The 17,232-nt window shown below is 46.8% G+C and overlaps 1 protein-coding gene across 3 annotated transcripts; it reads right to left on the bottom strand.

Moving 5' to 3' along the window:
- Positions 1-7,148: 7,148 nt before the first annotated feature.
- Positions 7,149-16,647, bottom strand: LOC101273680 (C-C chemokine receptor type 1). 3 transcript variants are annotated; one of them, XM_049716316.1, is made up of 3 exons: positions 16,491-16,647; positions 13,153-13,922; positions 7,149-9,678 (listed from the first exon to the last, which is right to left on the bottom strand). In XM_049716316.1, the coding sequence occupies exon 3, from the start codon at positions 9,609-9,611 to the stop codon at positions 8,544-8,546; it is 1,068 nt and encodes a 355-aa protein (XP_049572273.1). In that variant the 5' UTR covers positions 9,612-9,678; positions 13,153-13,922; positions 16,491-16,647; the 3' UTR covers positions 7,149-8,543. The 3 variants fall into 3 exon arrangements, with proteins under 3 accessions (XP_049572273.1, XP_012393743.1, XP_049572272.1); XM_012538289.3 differs by lacking the exon at positions 16,491-16,647 and having other exon boundaries at positions 13,153-14,039; XM_049716315.1 differs by lacking the exons at positions 13,153-13,922; positions 16,491-16,647 and adding an exon at positions 12,992-13,093.
- Positions 16,648-17,232: the final 585 nt, after the last annotated feature.

The following is a 17,232-nucleotide window of genomic DNA, read 5'->3' as shown; positions in this document are numbered from 1 at the left end:
TCTACCCACATTGTTACAAGGCAGGAAAGGGGCAGAGGCCTGGGAGGCAGTGGAGGGTGAGCAATGAGAGGGTCAGGGGACACTGGTCACTAAGCGGAGTGGGGACAAGAGGGCTTTGAGCAATTGCCACTACCCCACGAGGCTTTACCCCAAGTCTTTAAAACTACCACTATTTAAGCTACCCTTTTCAATTAATATGAAAAGCGAGGCTCAGGGAGATGCTAAAGTGCTTCTCCGGAGTCTCCTGGCATTTAGATACCTGTGTTTTAAACCCGTGCTTCATGTATGCACTGAGTCCCCTCCTGAATAGAAAACTCAAACTCAGTATTTTCTCATGGCTCCTGCTCCAGCCCATCTCCCAGCCACTCCACCCTCTGCCCCCAGCCCAGCACTCCCCACCCAACCCCCCACTGGAAGTCTTACCCAATGTTTTACAGTTCCCAGAGGGTGTCATGCTTCTGGGTCCTTATTCACACCATACCTTCATCCAGGAATGCTGATCCTGGATGTTCTTGGAAGAAGCATTGAATCCTTTTCTCAATCTTTTCCCCTACTCTCCTTCTCTCTTCCCTTCTCTCTCTCTCTTTTCCTCTTCATTTCTTTCTTTTCACAAAGAACAGTTTCTCTTATGATGTGCTCATTTAAAATATTGGAGAGGGACTTCCCTGGTGGCGCAGTGGATAAGGCTCCACCTGGGTTCAATCCCTGGTCAGAGAACTAGATCCCACATGCATGCCACAACTAAGAGTTCGCATGTCACAACTAAGGAGCCAGCGAGCTACCACTAAGGAGTCCGCCTGCCACAACTAAGACCTGGTACAACCGAATAAATAAATACTTAACAAAATAAAATAAAATTTAAAAATAAATAAAATAAAGCATTGGAGAGCTCTGAAAGAGTGTACAGAAGAAAATAAACCACTGGTGGGGTGCTTGTACAGCATCCTTGGAGTTATGCTGAAAGGACATTTCCCAGAATCCCCTGCCTGTAGCGGTCCAGGTGAGCGTCTGCAAGAAATCATTAGCGAGAGATCTGCAAGAGTGAAGCAAGCTAATGCTGTGCTCCGAAGGTGAAAACAGTGGTCAGCGTGCTGGCTCACAGGCTACTCTTGTGGGTGTAGGGCAGCGCCTGGACCCACAGCCAGTGCAAGTCCCACTGTTCCTGCATCCCGGGCCACCTATGCATCAATATGGTAAAAGTGCAGGTTCCCCTGCAGGTCATTCTCTGCATAGTTTGTCCTCATGTGGTCTAGCAGTCCTACAGTTATCTCTAGGTTGGCCTATAGAGACTTCCTCTAGAGTGATGACTCAGCATTGGATGCGGAGGCGACAGCCTGCACAGACTCACCTACCAGCTCCCACAATGGCATACAATCCAATTCCCAAACAAATCCCTTATTCCAGAGGTTCCCAAAGCTTCTCAGTTCTTGGTGCCTTTATTGCCTTCATACTTTTTTTTCTCAGTGCCCTGGGCCAAAAGAAATACCAAACAATTCTACTCATTAGGTGGCTAGAGCCAAACAACTGAAGTTATGTTTGAAAAGAAAATACATATAAATTGAAAAAAATATATATATATTTTGGCTGCGCTGCATGGCTTGTGGGATCTCGGTTCCTCAACCAGGAATTGAACCTGGGCCCTCGGCAATGAGAGAACAGCGTCCTAACCACTGGACCGCCAGGGAATTCCCTGATTTTATATTTTTAAATAGTACCAGTGGGATATGTACAGCTGTTAGGTGTGGCCCAACTTCTCAAACCTTGGAATCCCATTGGACACTGCCACCCTCATTTCCTGTTCTTCACTGCTTATCTCAAACCACTGGAAACCCAGCTCTGCAAAGATATGACAACTTTGAAAGGCATGTACTACAATCTAATATTGAAACTGTAAACTATCTCAAACTAGTAGTTCCTGTGGTGTCCAACAAATGTCAGGTATCAATTTATAGCCCTTGAAAATTGGAAATATTCCATAGCACTCTTGTGAATTCATTGAAGCCCCTGGGGTGTCTCAGTCCACAGTTTGGGAGCCATGGCCTTATCTCATATGTCATTTCTTTGATGAAACCCTGAATGATACATAAAAAAATCTCATTAAACTTTTGGGTACCTTCTCTTTCTGAGATGTGAAGTGATTTGCCTCAGTCACACACATGATTAAAGGCCTCAGTAAGAGATGGAGTACTCTTCTGCCAAGAGAAGAAAATACAGGACAACCCGGGAAAACACCAGTACCTCTGGGTTGGAAAGGAACCTTTAAACTACAATTTAAAGAGCGTATACCAAAAGACAAAACTTGATGAGTTTCATTACACCAAGGTGAAGGATTTCTATTCAACAAAGGAAACTATACATAAAGTATTGATAATATACAGCTGAAACTATGATAGAAGCCATTTGCAATGTCTAAAGCATAAAGAAATTAAAATCCAGAATATACAAAGATCTTTTGCAAGTCAACAAGAAATGACAGCAAACCCAATACAAAATGATCAAAGATAAGAACAAGTAATTTCAAGAAGAATCTCAAAAGCCTACCAAGTATGTAAACAGATGTCCTAACTCATCAGTATTCAGAGAAATATACAATGAAACAACTCTGTCACTTTGTTAGACTAGCAAAGATTAGAAAGCAGTATAACACCAAGTGGTTACAAGGAAGCTGCATGCAGTTAGTGGCGATATAGACTGAACTCACTTACATGCCCTTTTTCAGGCCAACTCTGTATGAGACTATTGCAGCTTTATTTGTAAGAGCAGAGAGTTGGAAGAAATCTTGGTGTCCATCCTTGGGAGAGCAGACAAGTAAAACATGGAAGATATACTCTGTGCAGTACTGTGCAGCAGGGAAAAGATATGGATTGGATGTTCTACGTAGCAACATGGATGGGCATGCAAACCAAGTGCTATGTTGAAAAATAAGGAACAGATACCATTTACCCAAGTTAAAAATACTACACAAAACAATAAATATTTTGAACACATAAAAAGAAAATGAAATAGAATTACAGTATGATCCAGCATTTTCACTTCTGGGTGTATACCCTAAAGAACTGAAAGCAGGGTCTTGAAGAAATATCTGTACATTGATGTTCACAGCAGCATTATTCACATTAGCTAAAACATGGAAGCAACTCAAGTGTCCACCAATGAATGAATGGATAAGTGAAATGCTGTATATCCACACAATGGAACACTATGGAGCTTTAAACAGAAGGAATATCTGACAAATGCTACAACATGGATAAACCTTGAGAACATAAGTGAAAGGGCCAGTCACAGAAAGACATATATTGTATGATTCCACAAAAATGAGGACCTGGGAGGAGGAAGGAATGGGAAGTTACTGTTTAATGGGTAAGCCATTTCAGTTTTACAAGATGAGAAGAGTTCTGGAGATGGATGGTGGTGACGGCTGCACAACATGATGAAAGTACTTAATACCACTGAACTGTAACTTTATGGTTAAGATGGTATATTTTATGTGTATTTTACCACAATAAAAATGGGGGAACAAAAATAGAAAATGATATTCATTAAAAACCTTAGAATGGGGACTTCCCTAGTGGTGCAGTGGTTAAGAATCTGCCTGCCAATGCAGGGGACACAGGTTCGAGCCCTGATCTGGGGAGATCCCACATGCCACGGAGCAACTAAGCCCGTGTGCCACAACTACTGAAGCCCGCACGCTCTAGGGCCTGAGTGCCACAACTACTGAACCCGTCTGCAGCACCTACTGAAGCCCACACGCCTAGAGCCTGTGCTCCGCAACAAGAGAAGCCACCACAATGAGAAGCCTGCACACTGCAATGAAGAGTAACCCCCGCTTGCTGCAACTAGAGAAAGCCTGTGCAGAGCAACAAAGACCCAACTCAGCCTGAAAAATAAATGAATAAATAAATGTATGTTTAAAAATTTTTTTTAAAAACCTTAGAATGGGATTTCTGCTTTTGGTCATTCAATTTTTCCCATTCATCTGTCAACAGACACTTAGGTTGTTTCCATATCTTGGTTATTGTGAGTAATGCTGCAATGAACATGGAAGAACATTTATCTCTTTGAGATAATGACTTCGTTTCATTTGGATATACTGCATACCCAGAAGTGGGATTGCTGGGTCATATGGTAGCTCTATTTTTAATTTCTTGAGGAACCTCCATACTGTTCTCCACAGTGGCTGCACCAATTTACATTCCCACCAACAGTGCACAAGGGTCCCCTTTTCTCTACATCCTCACCAACACTTGTAATCTCTTGTCTAGGTGATATCTCACTGTAGTTCTGACTTGCATTTCCTGGATGATTAGTTATGTTGAGCACTTTTTCATGTTGTTGGAGATTTGTATGTCTTCTTTGAAAAAAATGTCTATTTAGGTCCTTCACCCATTTTTTTTTTGTGATACGCGGGCCTCTCACCTCTGCGGCCTCCCCCGTCGCGGAGCACAGGCTCCGGACGTGCAGGCCCAACGGCCCTGGCTCACGGGCCCAGCCTCTCCGCGGCATGTGGGATCCTCCCGGACCGGGGCACGAACCCACGTCCCCTGCATTGACAGGCGGACTCTCAACCACTGCGCCACCAGGGAAGCCCCACCCATTTTTAAATTGGGGTTTTTTGTGGGTTTTTTTGCTATTGAGTTGAATGAGTTTCTTGTGTATTCTGTATATAAACCCATTATGGGATTCGTGGTTTGCACATATTTTCTCCCATTCCATAGGCTGCCTTTTCATTTTACTGATAGTTTTTTTTTTTTTTTTCTGTGCAGAAGTTGGAACCTTATGTGCCAAAAAGTAAGAAAGTGCTCAAAAAAGGATAGGAAAGCATAGCAAAAGGACATAGGATCCAACTTGAAGGGACTCCCACAGATAAATCTGGGACAATTTGTGCATCAAAATAAAGACAGTATTAGACTGTATTCAACTGGATAAAAAAGGAATCCAGGAGGTCATGGTGATATAAACAAACAAGTGAATAATATGTAGGTGGAAGAGAAAAGATTTACTTTACAGTAGAATGCCAGCTAATAACAGTCACTTATTAATTAATACTTACAAAATTCTTTGCGGTGGGGAAACTTGGTAGACACCTTCTAAAACAAGTGATAAAGTTTAACGTCTTTAGTCATGAGGCAAGTTGGCACCACGTGCCTCCTGGTACTGAGAAGAACACAGCATCACTTCTGTGATTTTCCTGCCCTAGCTGAATAACCTGAATCTAATCATCAGGAAAACATCGGTAAACCCCAAACAAGGAACCACCTGCCAGGTTACTGAAGTGTTACAATAAAAAATAATGAAGTCACAAAAGGCCTGAAGAATTGTTCCTGAATGAAGGAAACTAGAAAGCCATGGTGACTAAGTAAAACAAGTGGTTCTGGACCCTGGCACTATAAAGGACACTGTTTGCAAAGTGGGCAAAATTGGAAAGAGGGCTGTGAATGACATGGTCATATTGTGTCTGTGTTAGTTTCCTGTTTTGATTGTGTGGGAGTGCATCCTTGTCTAAATAAAACCATCCTGAAGTACTAATGGGTGATGAGGCATCCTATTTGCAACTTGCTCTCAAATGGTTCTGGAAAAAAAAATGTATCTCTGCATTGTCCGTCTTTTGAGAGAGGGAGGAAAAAAGATAATAAGGAATTTAAGGCAAATGTGGTAAAAAGCTGACAGTAGGGGAGTTTGGAGTGGGGGAGATGGAAGTTCTTTGTGCTATGCATCCATCTTAGGGAAAGGATGAAAAGGAGAAAAGAGTTAGAACAATAACAAGGACGTGGGGTGTGAGCCCGTTCACACAGGGGCAGGGACAGGAGGTGATGGGATGCAGGCAGTTGGGAAGAGCTGGAGGCGTCCAGAGTGACCAAGGAGGGGCCCTGGCAGGAGGAGTCAGATCTCTTATCTGATGGAGCTGGAGAAAGATCGCCCCACTTTTCTTCCTTTATTTCATTTAATCCTCAGAACAGCCCCATGGAGTATATACTACTCTTATCCTCATGTTATAGATAAAGAAACTGGAGGTTCAGGGAGTCACCCATTCAACCAGCATTTACTGAGTGCTTGCTATGTGTCAAACTTTACTGAGGATACACAAAAAAATGTTAAGTGTGATTGGATACGTGTGTGTGTGTGTGTGTGTGCGTGCGTGCACGCGCATTTAGAAAACAACATTGGAAGGTAACACACTAAATCACTAATACGCTAAGAGAGGTTGCATTTGGGTAGTGGAATTACAGGTGCTTCCATTTTCTTCTTTGGGATTTTTGCCTGTTTCCAGTTTTCTACAATGAATACAGACTGCCTTTGTAACAAGTTTTAAAATAAGTATTATTTCAAAAATTGAACTGGAGGATGTTGTGAAATAGTCTTCATTATCATATTGCTATGGATCCAATAGTACTTTCTGAGGCAGTGCTACTTTACCAAAGGAGTGGACAAATAAATGTTTCTTAAGTCCATTAAGCCTTCTTCTCTTCACACCGCAGAGAGGCCTGGCAGGTTTACAAGTGGAGAGTTGACACCCACCTTGCTCCTGAAGCCTGTATATAAACCCAGTGCAGCGTGATCGCTTCTTCCCCAGACAAAAAGTTCCTAAACTTTCATGACACCAGCTTCTTTGCATGACACCAGCTTCTTTGCCACCAGCTTCTTTGCTAAACTTTCATGACACCAGCTTCTTTCATGACACCAGCTTCTTCGCATGCATAAGGACAGCAGGAAAACACAGTAGGTCCCTGACTGAAGGAGAGGGTGACTTGGTAAGAGCACAAAATTCTAGTGTCCATGAGAGGCCAGCTCAATGGTGTCACTGTGATGTAAGGTGGGACACCCATTCACTTAGGGTGCTTTCTGACTGATGGAGTCCTTCTTCCCCTTTGCTGCCCTGGCACCATGGGCTCGGGGGCAGGTCCACCCGTCCCGCCTGGGCTCAGATGGCATCCCTGTACCTGTCCACTGCACTGACAGCTCTGTGAGAACAGACATCCCTCTTGCATCCATGTCTCCCAGGTCCCAAAGAGCTGGCTCTGAACAAAGCAGGTCCCTTAGTCACTGCTGCCCGACTGAATTGATTTGCACAAACCATCACTGGGAAGTAGGCGGAGTAAATTAGGGTGAATTCCTGTGGTAGAATTCAGTGCAGGCACCAAAACCAATGCTTTGAAATAATTTATTGCCTAGGAAAGTGTTCCCAACATACTGCTACTTAAAAACAACAACAGTGGAAGAGTAAATACAGCTGAAATCCATCTTGCTCATGAACACAGATATGCATAGGAGAAAAAAAAAAACTAAAGGAAAATACATCAAAGAATGTACAGTGGTTGTCTTTGGGTAGGGGGATTATGAATGCTTTTGATGGTTTTTTTCCCCTTTGTGTTTTTAAGCTTTTCTAGAAAACAATTTTTGTTACTGGGAAAATTATTTTCAAAAAAATCTATGTCTGAGGGAAAAGGGAAGAAGACATAATGGATAGGAAGTCCTATCGCACTTCAGGTGAGAGCTGAAGCGTTAAGGACCTTTAGGGTGAATAAGTTTCTTTGAGTTAAGGGCTCCTCAACTTCCTACATCGACAGGGCCCCCACCCTTCCTGGTAGACATTACCCTCCCAGCCTCAAACCCCATCAGCTTGCACACCAGGTCCCTGTTCTGCTGATGTGTGCAAGGTGGCTGCCAAAACTCTGAGCCACACAACTAAAAGGTCTGGATGGAGAACCAAGAGGAAGAAAAGCAATCCGGTCTCCTTTGGCCTGTTAATAATTTCTGCAATAAAGCTGTCAGAATTTACTGCCACATCCCTCAACTTACAGGGAAGGGAGATTCTGAAAAATATTCAGAAAGAAAGGGATGCTAAATGGAAGTAATGACTTCCTCCGCTCCCTGGCTATTTCAAGAAGCGCAGCATTTTATACATTTCGTCTGTATCCAGCCCACTGCGTGAATTGTTCAATTTTAGTGAATATAAAAATTCCATCCAAAGGCTTTCTTAGTTCCACTGCCAAAAGCAGTTCCCCAATCCTACTTCCCATCAGATGTCAAGTTCTTCCATCGTAAGTCCTAGGTTCCTCAGGGTTTCCAAGAGCCTAAACCCTGCAGTGGGAGTGGGGTGGGTAGGTGGAGGCAGCCGCCAGCTCCTGACTGGCTCTCGGCTCAGAGTGGAGTCCGTGGTGGAAATCACTATTTCCAAGTTCACTGGTGACGGGGCAAGGGTGGCAGATGCTCAGTGGTTTGGTTTACAAATGTTAATGTTCACAAATCTGAATTCCTGTTTGGGACCAAGCCCTTCTTGGTCATCCTTTGTCCCAGTCTTCTGGAATGTCCCGTTTCATTTATTCATCTCCTTTCTACCAAAGGGAAGTTCACAGAGAAAACTCAAGCCCCAGAGGTGATTTGGTCTGGAGCACCTGGAGCTCCCTCAACCCCACGTGGCTACCATTCCATCTGCGTCAGGCATCATAATCTGGCCAGGACACCCAAGCTGCCTCCTCCCCAGCCGGCATGCCAGGCAGGTCACTCTTGTTGGGTCCTGGGTCAGCCTCCAGGGGCCTGAGTCAAAACCCAGCAGAGAGTTCATGCTCCCCGGTGGAGGGGGACGTGGAGCTGACCCTCTCAAGCCTCTTCGTGGAGAGGAAGGGGAGCCATTTAGCCAGGCAAACGGCGAACAGCTGATGGAACAACTGCCGTAGATACTTGCGGAACCTTTCACTGACAAAGACGTAGATCACGGGGTTGATGCAACAGTGGGTGTAGGCGATCACCTCCGTCACTTGTATGGCCAGGTCCAGCTGTTTGCTCTGCTCACACTCATGGGTGAACAGGGAGTCTTGGAAAGCAGAAACAAACACAGTCAGATTGTACGGGGTCCAAAAGAGAAAGAAGATGATCATGATGGCAAAAATCAGACGCACAGCTTTGGACTTCTTCTCATTTGGTCGTCTGAGCAGAATCTTTATAATCCCTGTGTAGCAGACGACCATGACCAACAGAGGCAACACCAGCCCCACGATGTTCAGTTTCAGAGCCTGGAACTGCTTCCACGTGCTTCGGCTTTCACGAGGAAAATCAAGACTGCAGGTGTAGTGAGTGGACGTCTCCTGGGTCTTGGAAAAGTACAAGCCCGGGACAGAAGCCAAGACGGCCAGGACCCAGATGACAATGCTGGTGATGATACCAAAGGTGACGGTCCGAGCCCGCAGGGCAAACACAGCATGGACAATGGCCAGGTACCTGTCGATGGTCAGCAGGGTGATGAAGAAGATCTCGCTGTACAAGCCCAAGAAATAAAGCCCAGAGAGCAACTTACACATGTGATTACCAAAAACCCAGTCATCCTTCAGCTTGTAGTCAATCCAGAAGGGCAGCGTGAAGAGGAAGATCAGGTCAGACATGGCCAGGTTGAGGAGGTAGATGCTCGTCATGCTTTTGAGCCTCTTGTATTGCATGAGGACCAGGACCACTAGGATGTTGCCTATCAGGCCAAAGACAAATACCACCGAGTACACGGGGGGCAGCAGCTGGGCCCCAAAGGCCCTCTCCTGTACCTTCTGGCACGGGGTTGCGGCTCCATAGTTGGCTCCTGTGGTCATGTCATAGTTCTTTGGGGTGGTGGAAGTTTCCATCCTGGCTTCTCCCACAGGTCAAGGGAAATGGTTTCCGTGTTTACTTTGCTATTACAGGCAGTGGGTTCTGGGTAACAAGAACAAGGCAGTGATTATATGTCTTTAACCACTTGACAACTGTTTACCGAGTGCCTACTGTGTACCATGCCCTGCTGAGCAAGGGAGACCCAGGTCCTCTCTGCCCTCATGCAACTGGTCGTCTAACACATTAATAAACAAGGCGTATACACATCACTCACTGCTTTGGCAATGAGCGTTGTGAAGGAAAAGTCCGGTGGATGGAGAGCACAGACAAAGGGAGGCCTCACCACAGTATTCATGACCAGTGCTTCCCCAGTGCTTCCGATGAACTGGGCCCTGGACTTAGTGTTAAACAACCTTTGAGGGGGTACCATTATCACTCTCCATTTTAGAGGTGATGACACACAAACTGGGAGTAGTTAGGACACAAAGGTAGTGAGAACAAGAGCTGGAGCTCAAACACAGGTGTGTACCTCTCAGGCCCATTCCTGAAACCACCTGGCTCTCCTGCCCCCAATCACAAGCATTGACTCTGTACCATGGTGTCCCCAGAGGGATGCTGGGAAGGAAAATAGTCAAGACTGAAAGTCAAAAACTTACAAACGGATCTTTATGGCTTTTGGGGCTAAAAAGATTCTCAGTCAGGGGTGACACAGTGCCCTGGGGGCACATGAAAATGTGTTTTTTTTTTTTTTGGTCATCACAAAGACTGGCGGACACTACTGTCATTTGGAAGGCAGGTCCTGTAATGTAAAAATTACCCTACACCAAACACCAATAGTGCAGCCATAGTGAAATCCTAGAAGGTCAACCCATCTCTCAGCAGATGAGGACACTGAGGACACCAGAGTGGGCCCGGCCTGGCCCACGTCACACGGTCTTCTGAGGTTACCCAGGTAACACTGTAACCTCCTGTGATAGCCGTGAGGAGGATTCAAGGAAAGCACAGCTAGGCAGAATGGGGTCACATGGTATGGAGAAGACGGGGCTTTGGGGGAAGAAAGGCTCAGAACAGCCTCAAGCCAGGAAGTGTCACACAGTGACCAGACAGAGGCTGGAATTCTCCTAAAATAAGTTTTTGGATATTTTTAACCAGGGTTGCCTCAAAACAAACAAACAAAAAAACCACTAGATAGCGTGCCTTTGTAGAACTTCCCCAGACCCTATTTTTAGCACTCCTTTCCAATCACTTATTGAAGATGCCTCCACAAAGGGAGCACAGGCTTTGGTGTAACCTACAGGCTCTGTGACCTCGGATAAGTTAACCTACCTCTCTGAGCCTCCGTTCCTCATCTGTAACGTGGGAAAGTAAGCCTTACCGTGCAGGGCTACTCTAAGGCAAAGTCTGAGCCATCCCCTGGCAATTATCGTGCCCTCAGTAAATATTAGGGGACCTCCTTCCCTGCAGGGGTCCCGTTCTGAGGCCCAGCACCATCAGGAATGTCCCAGGCTTCAATCCTATTCTGGCCAATGTACCCCACTCCCTACCAGGTCTCTCTAGTTAATCTGGAAGATGAATCCTGCTTGACAGTGATGAACACTGACAGTCCCTTCCATCTGTGCTACACTTTGAAATTTCCAAAATGTGGCCATCAATCTAAATTGATTTGACCTAAACACCAATCAGTAAAGTGAGTGGAACCAACATCATAATTCCCATCTTGAAGCTGGAGTCTCCAGTGCTCTTCCTTCTACAGTGCTTAATGAATGTTTCCTGCTCACAAAATTCACATTTCTGCGGTGGCATTCGGAGATTAAGGCACATGGGGCTGGGGGGTGGGGGGTGGGTTGCTGGGCACCCTGGCTGGGGGACTGTCATTTCCCATCAAATCCATCCCTATGGCTCACTCCACCATCTCCGAACTTGCATATCCCGGTCAAGCCTCTTTCTGGAGAAGCCTAAGCTGCCAGTCACTAAACAAGCTGTATTGGCAATTTCTGATTTTTGCTGCCACTGCCAGTGCTGACAGCTCCGCTTGGCAGTCAGCACTTGTGGGTGAGCGGCCAGGTTTACCGTGTTAGCAGCAGGCAGCACGGTGAGCAAGGGGTGCAAGGCTGAGCCCGTGAGCCCAGTTTCTGGGGAATTTTGGCAAAGGTGAAGGCAAACTGAGTCAGCATTGTCAGGTGCCATTTGAACAGAGAGTCACCTTCATACCACTCCCCACCTCCAACTCCATTCACTATTTCCCCAACTTGTCAGGCAGCAGGCAACAGCTCCAGAGTATGTTGCTCCTAAAGGGAGATGGGCTGCGGTGAGGCCTTGGAGGAGAGACCAAAGGAGCATGTTGCCATGCCATGTGCCAGCCCTGCTGCAGTCTGCTACAAAAGTCTGCCCCAGGTCACTGCACTAGTGCTCAGCGGCAGCCCTGGAGCCTGGAACTTTCCAGTGCCAGCATCCTTTAACCTCGGAGTTGGGGAAGTCTCTGAACAGACAAAGGGCAGTCTGTGATGGTAGAAGATACCCTGGCCTCGTGGCGTGCAGGAGGTGCCTTACACTAATCCATAAGAGCCAGCAGTGTGTATTCAGCATGTTGGTAGCTTGGAGTCAACCAGAATAGGAATATTTACACATGGAAATCAGGAAACACTAGATATCAGGGCACTTTTTCAGGAGAGTCAGCTATTAAACATTTACCAGCACATCAATTCCGTGCAGTCTGAGTAGCCTAGAGTTGTCCTGTGAGCCAGCTAAAGGGTCAGTGAGCGGCACACAGCCTGGGGGCAGGCGATGCAAACTTCTGGGAATTTCTAATTCTGAAAGTCCGGGACCCTCCAGATTTAAAGGAGGAAAGGTTGAAGTAAATACCTCCAAGTAGCCCCCATGTCCCTGTATTTTCAGAACCAAATTCTGACCTGCCTCTTTGTTAGAAGAGAATGGATGCCTCCCAGGAGGTTACCTGGCCAGCTCCCTGCCTTCCCGTAGGTGAAATCCTACCTCCTCCAAAGACATCCCACAGTCCTGATTTTGAGGATCCTTGGGTCTAATCTTCTTAAGAAACTGTCTCAGTATCAAATCGTCCTTGCAACTGCAAAGTTTTTCTAATTAATACTTCCCTTTTGCTACAATTTCTTCTTACCCCACGTTTGGGTTTTGTTTACTTGGGGAAATTTGGCAACTGTCAGTGTCTTGAATACCTTTCCAGAGAAAGTGCCTCCTGTCCCTTAATACTGGGCTGACTTTCTTAATTCACCAACAACCAATCATACAAGAAAGCATCCTGTTTTTAGCAAAAACAAAAACCCCCAGAAACAAAAAGAACAACCTATTTTACATCTGAGCACCCAGTCTTAGAAATCCTTCCATCCTCAGTATTGCTATACAATTCATTGCCTTACAGGTGCACGGGTGGGTTACTTACACATTTGCCTGGCCTTCGAAGAATTCCCCACCTTTGAGGAGACAGCCAGGTAAAAAAGTCTTCTCCTGCAATGGGAGAAGGACTACAGTCCAACCTGGCCACATGCAAAAAACACTGCCCTCAACAGTGACTGATGAACAGAAAAGACAAGTGCCACTTACACTGGTTTCAGGGGATTGTGTCCACGAAGCGTTTGTCTCTGGAGCTTTTAGAATCTTTATGAATTCAAGGTCAAGGTCCTGACTGAGTCAGAAGTCCTCAGCTTCCAGTGTGATGATGGAGATAGAACTTGGGGTCTCAGTCTTTCAGAACGACAAGAAAGGGACAACGTTCTTCTTTCTTGTACCATTGGGTGTCCATGAATGGCCACAACACCGACTGGTGGCCAGTTCCTGAAGGCCAAATGCACTCTGAGGTATTCTGCTCACTCAGCTTCACTTCTCCTTTGGGCTCTGTGCCTTAAGGGGAATGGGTGGAGTTGAGCACGGTGAGGTGGGTGGCAATGAGGTGTTCCCAGAACTTGGTGAAGCAAACAGAAGGGTGGGAATGTGTATGGTACGGGGGCAGGGCACAGAATTCCTGCCCTCACTTAGCAGTCTTTTTTTTTAAGGTTGCAAAAGAAGGATTTAAACAGGAAACCTGGGTCCTGTTCCTCAGAACGATCCGGCTCATTCAGCCTGAGAGGGGCAGGAGGCCGCTTCTCTTTGGCACCCCTACGTGCCTGTGCCAGTGACTGCTCCCCAGTCTCTGCCCCACAGCCCCACAGAGCGGTTTTACCACGAAGAGCCTCCAGCCTGGAGTGAATACAGGTCTGCCGGCTGGGTTTCGGCTGTCCCTTTCTGATGCTGGGTTCCTGGTTTACGCAGTGGCCCAAGCTCTCTGCTTGAGATGTGGATGGATCACTGTGTCTTCTGAAGCCTTGGATACCACTCTGTCAAAGAAGAACACTGAATACTTAACGCTCAGAGGAGGATGCGTGAGGTCAGCCTGTACATGAAAAGCGTCACAGAGTGCCTGGCACCCGGAAAAGTGGCTGACGCACGAGGCCTGTCAGGATTCTCCCCACAGTTACCAGCTCCTGCTGCCACTGCGCTTGTGCCCCTCTGGGTTTCCATTTCCTTCTCTGTAAAATGGGGGTGCTCGAACCTTCCCCACAGGATTGCTGCAAAAGTGCCCATTTCAGAAATCACAAATGTGAATGTGTTTTGAAAATGTCACTTGTCCCTCAAGGCTCAGTTCCCTCATCTGTAAAATGAAGACTTCAGACGAGGTGACAGTGGGCCCTTCAGTACAATATTCCGTGAGTCTTCTGGGGTTGGGTCTTCCTTCTTCGGCAGCCCATCTTCGAGAGATGGAGGAAGCAAGAGGCAGAAAGTAACTGACAGACAGCTACGGGCGAGCCTGGAACCTGCCGCCTGATGCAAAAACCAGGCCTGGTATGAGGGGAGCAACAGTGATGGGCCTCACATATCAGACAGTCCTGCATTCAGATCCCAGGTCCACCTTTTACTGACTTTGGGCGTGTTATTTATTTATTCTCTTGAGTGTCTCTTTCCTCTTCTGTAAAACAAAGCTAATAATATTTACTTCATAGAGAGGATTAAATGAAGACACACACACACACACACACACATCTGAACGCATGATTCGGTGTGCTGCTGAAGACATTAAAAATGCCTGTGTTACTTTAGAATCTCTCAGGTTCCAACCCTGATACAGATTCCAGTAATGTGTCTGCAGGGGATCCCAGGTAACACTGCAGGGGAGGGGAAAGTGGGACGGGGAAGGGAAGGAGCCGATGAAGAGGGTGTTAGAGAGCCAGTGCCGCTGTGAGCCAGGAGCTTGGTCCTACTAGGGAACTTAGGACACCCCTCAGAGTCATCCCAACTGTGGGGCGGCCGGAGGGGTGAGGAAACTGAGCATGTGTCCATCAAATCTCTACCCACTCACTGCTGGTCGAGGGCTGCTTCTTGGGGTATTCTGACTTCCAGTCTGCCTGCACGTTGGTCAAGCTTGCTCCACAAGCAGGGAGCCTCGTATTTTCAGGGAACAGCCTACAATATGTAGAGGTGCATGTTGACATGTGTGGCCAGGGACACTGAATGGCACCCAGGAAATTCCGATGCGTGCCAGCTAGTGTCAGCACAGCTAAACACCCAGCCCCTGCCCCACTACAGGACTCTGCTGATCATCTCTCAGCCCTGCCCCCAGTGGTAGTCAGTGGGAGGTCTGCATCTGCCTACTTGTAGTACTTTGCTGCCAGATGAGTTTCCAGACAACACAGGTTTGCGAGGCCCGCCTCTTCCTTGGTCAAGTCTAAGGAAAGAGACATGGTGAGTCCTTGACTGGCCTTTCAGCTCTGCGCTAGGCTTCTGTAGGACCCATGGCACAGAGAGGACATGCGGGCAAATGTACTTGTTCATTTAACAAATATTGACTGAGTACCCATGATGTGCCAGACACTGTGTTAGGTGCTACAGATATAGCGGTGACCAAGAGAGGGACATGCCATTCTTCGAGACATCACAGACAATTAAGCAAGTCACTACAGTAAGGCCCGGGAAGTACCCAGGGCCAAGGAAGGGTGCACCTGGGCGGTGGGAGGGGGTAAGGGAGCCCTCCAGAGCAGAGGTTATCAAGGTGAGGACCCTGGACCAACAGCATCAGCACCTCCGAGAACCAACTAGTGATGCAAATTCTGCACTCCCATCCTGGACCCACTGAATCAGAAATTCTGTGTTTTAACACACCCTCCACATAAATGTTTGGGAACCATGGATCTGGATTTCTGCCAGGCCTGAGGCTCAAAGTTTTATACGATCTCTCTCTAGGAGAGCTTGGCTGGACCTGATGTGACCTGGGAAGACTTCTTTTGCTTTCAGCTAGAGGCCAAAACAAGAGGCTGCTCAGTGGCCCATTCTGTTTCCTCTTCCTGACACCCACACCCAGGGCACCTATGGCCTTTTGAGGGTGACAGGCAAACTTCTTAATGCAAACATACACACACACGGAGACTGGTTCAAGATGGTGGACTAGAAGGACATGCTCTCACTCCCTCTTTCAAGAACACCAGAATCACAACTAACTGCTGAGCAATCATCGACAGGAAAGACTGGAACTCACCAAAATAGACACCCCACATCGAAACACAAAGGAGAATCCACAATGAGATGGTAGGAGGGGCGCAATAACAATAAAATCAAATCCCATAACTGCTGGTGGGTGACTCACAAACTGGAGAACACTTATACCACAGAAGTCCACCCACTGGAGTGAAGGTTCTGAGCCACACGTCAGGCTTCCCAACCTGGGGGTCTGGCAACGGGAGGAGGAATTCCTAGAGAATCAGACATTGAGGGCTAACGGGATTTGACTGCAGGACTTCAGCAGGACTTCGGGAAACAGAGACTGCACTCTTGGAGGGCACACACAAAGTAGTGTGCACATCGGAACCCAGGGGAAGGAGCAGTGACCCCATAGGAGACTGAACCAGACCTACCTGCTAGTGTTGGAGGGTCTCTTGCAGAGGAGGGGGGCAGCTGTGGCTCAACAAGGGACAAGGACACTGGCAGCAGAAGTTCTGGGAAGTACTCCTTGGCGTGAGCCCTCCCAGAGTCCGCCATTATCCCCACCAAAGAGCCCAGGTAGGCTCCAGTGTTGCATCACCTCAGGCCAAACAACCAACAAGGAAGGAACCCAGCCCCATCCAACAACAGACAAGTGGATTCAAGTTTTACTGAGCTCTGCCCACCAGAGCAACAGCCAGCTCTACCCACCACCAGTCCCTCCCATCAGGAAACTTCCACAAGCCTCTTAGATAGCCTCATCCACCAGAGGGCAGACAGCAGAAACAAGAAGAACTACAATCCTGCAGCCTGTGGAACAAAAACCACATTCACAGAAAAACAGACAAGATGAAAATGCAGAGGGCTATGTACCAGATGAAGGAACAAGATAAAACCCCAGAAAAACAACTTAATGAAGTGGAGATAGGAAACCTTCCAGAAAAAGAATTCAGAATAATGACAGTGAACATGATAGAGGACCCTGGAAAAAGAATGGAGGCAAAGATTGAGAAGATGCAAGAAATGTTTTACAAAGACCTAGAAGAATTAAAGAACAAACAAACAGAGATGGACAATACAATAACTGAAATGAAAACTACACTAGAAGGAATCAATAGCAGAATAACTGAGGCAGAGGACGGATAAATGACCTGGAAGACAGAATGGTGGAATTCA

Source organism: Orcinus orca, chromosome 10, assembly GCF_937001465.1.
Source record: "Orcinus orca chromosome 10, mOrcOrc1.1, whole genome shotgun sequence".
In the NCBI taxonomy this organism is placed as follows: domain Eukaryota; kingdom Metazoa; phylum Chordata; class Mammalia; order Artiodactyla; family Delphinidae; genus Orcinus; species Orcinus orca.
This window is presented reverse-complemented; position numbering and strand designations above follow the sequence as displayed.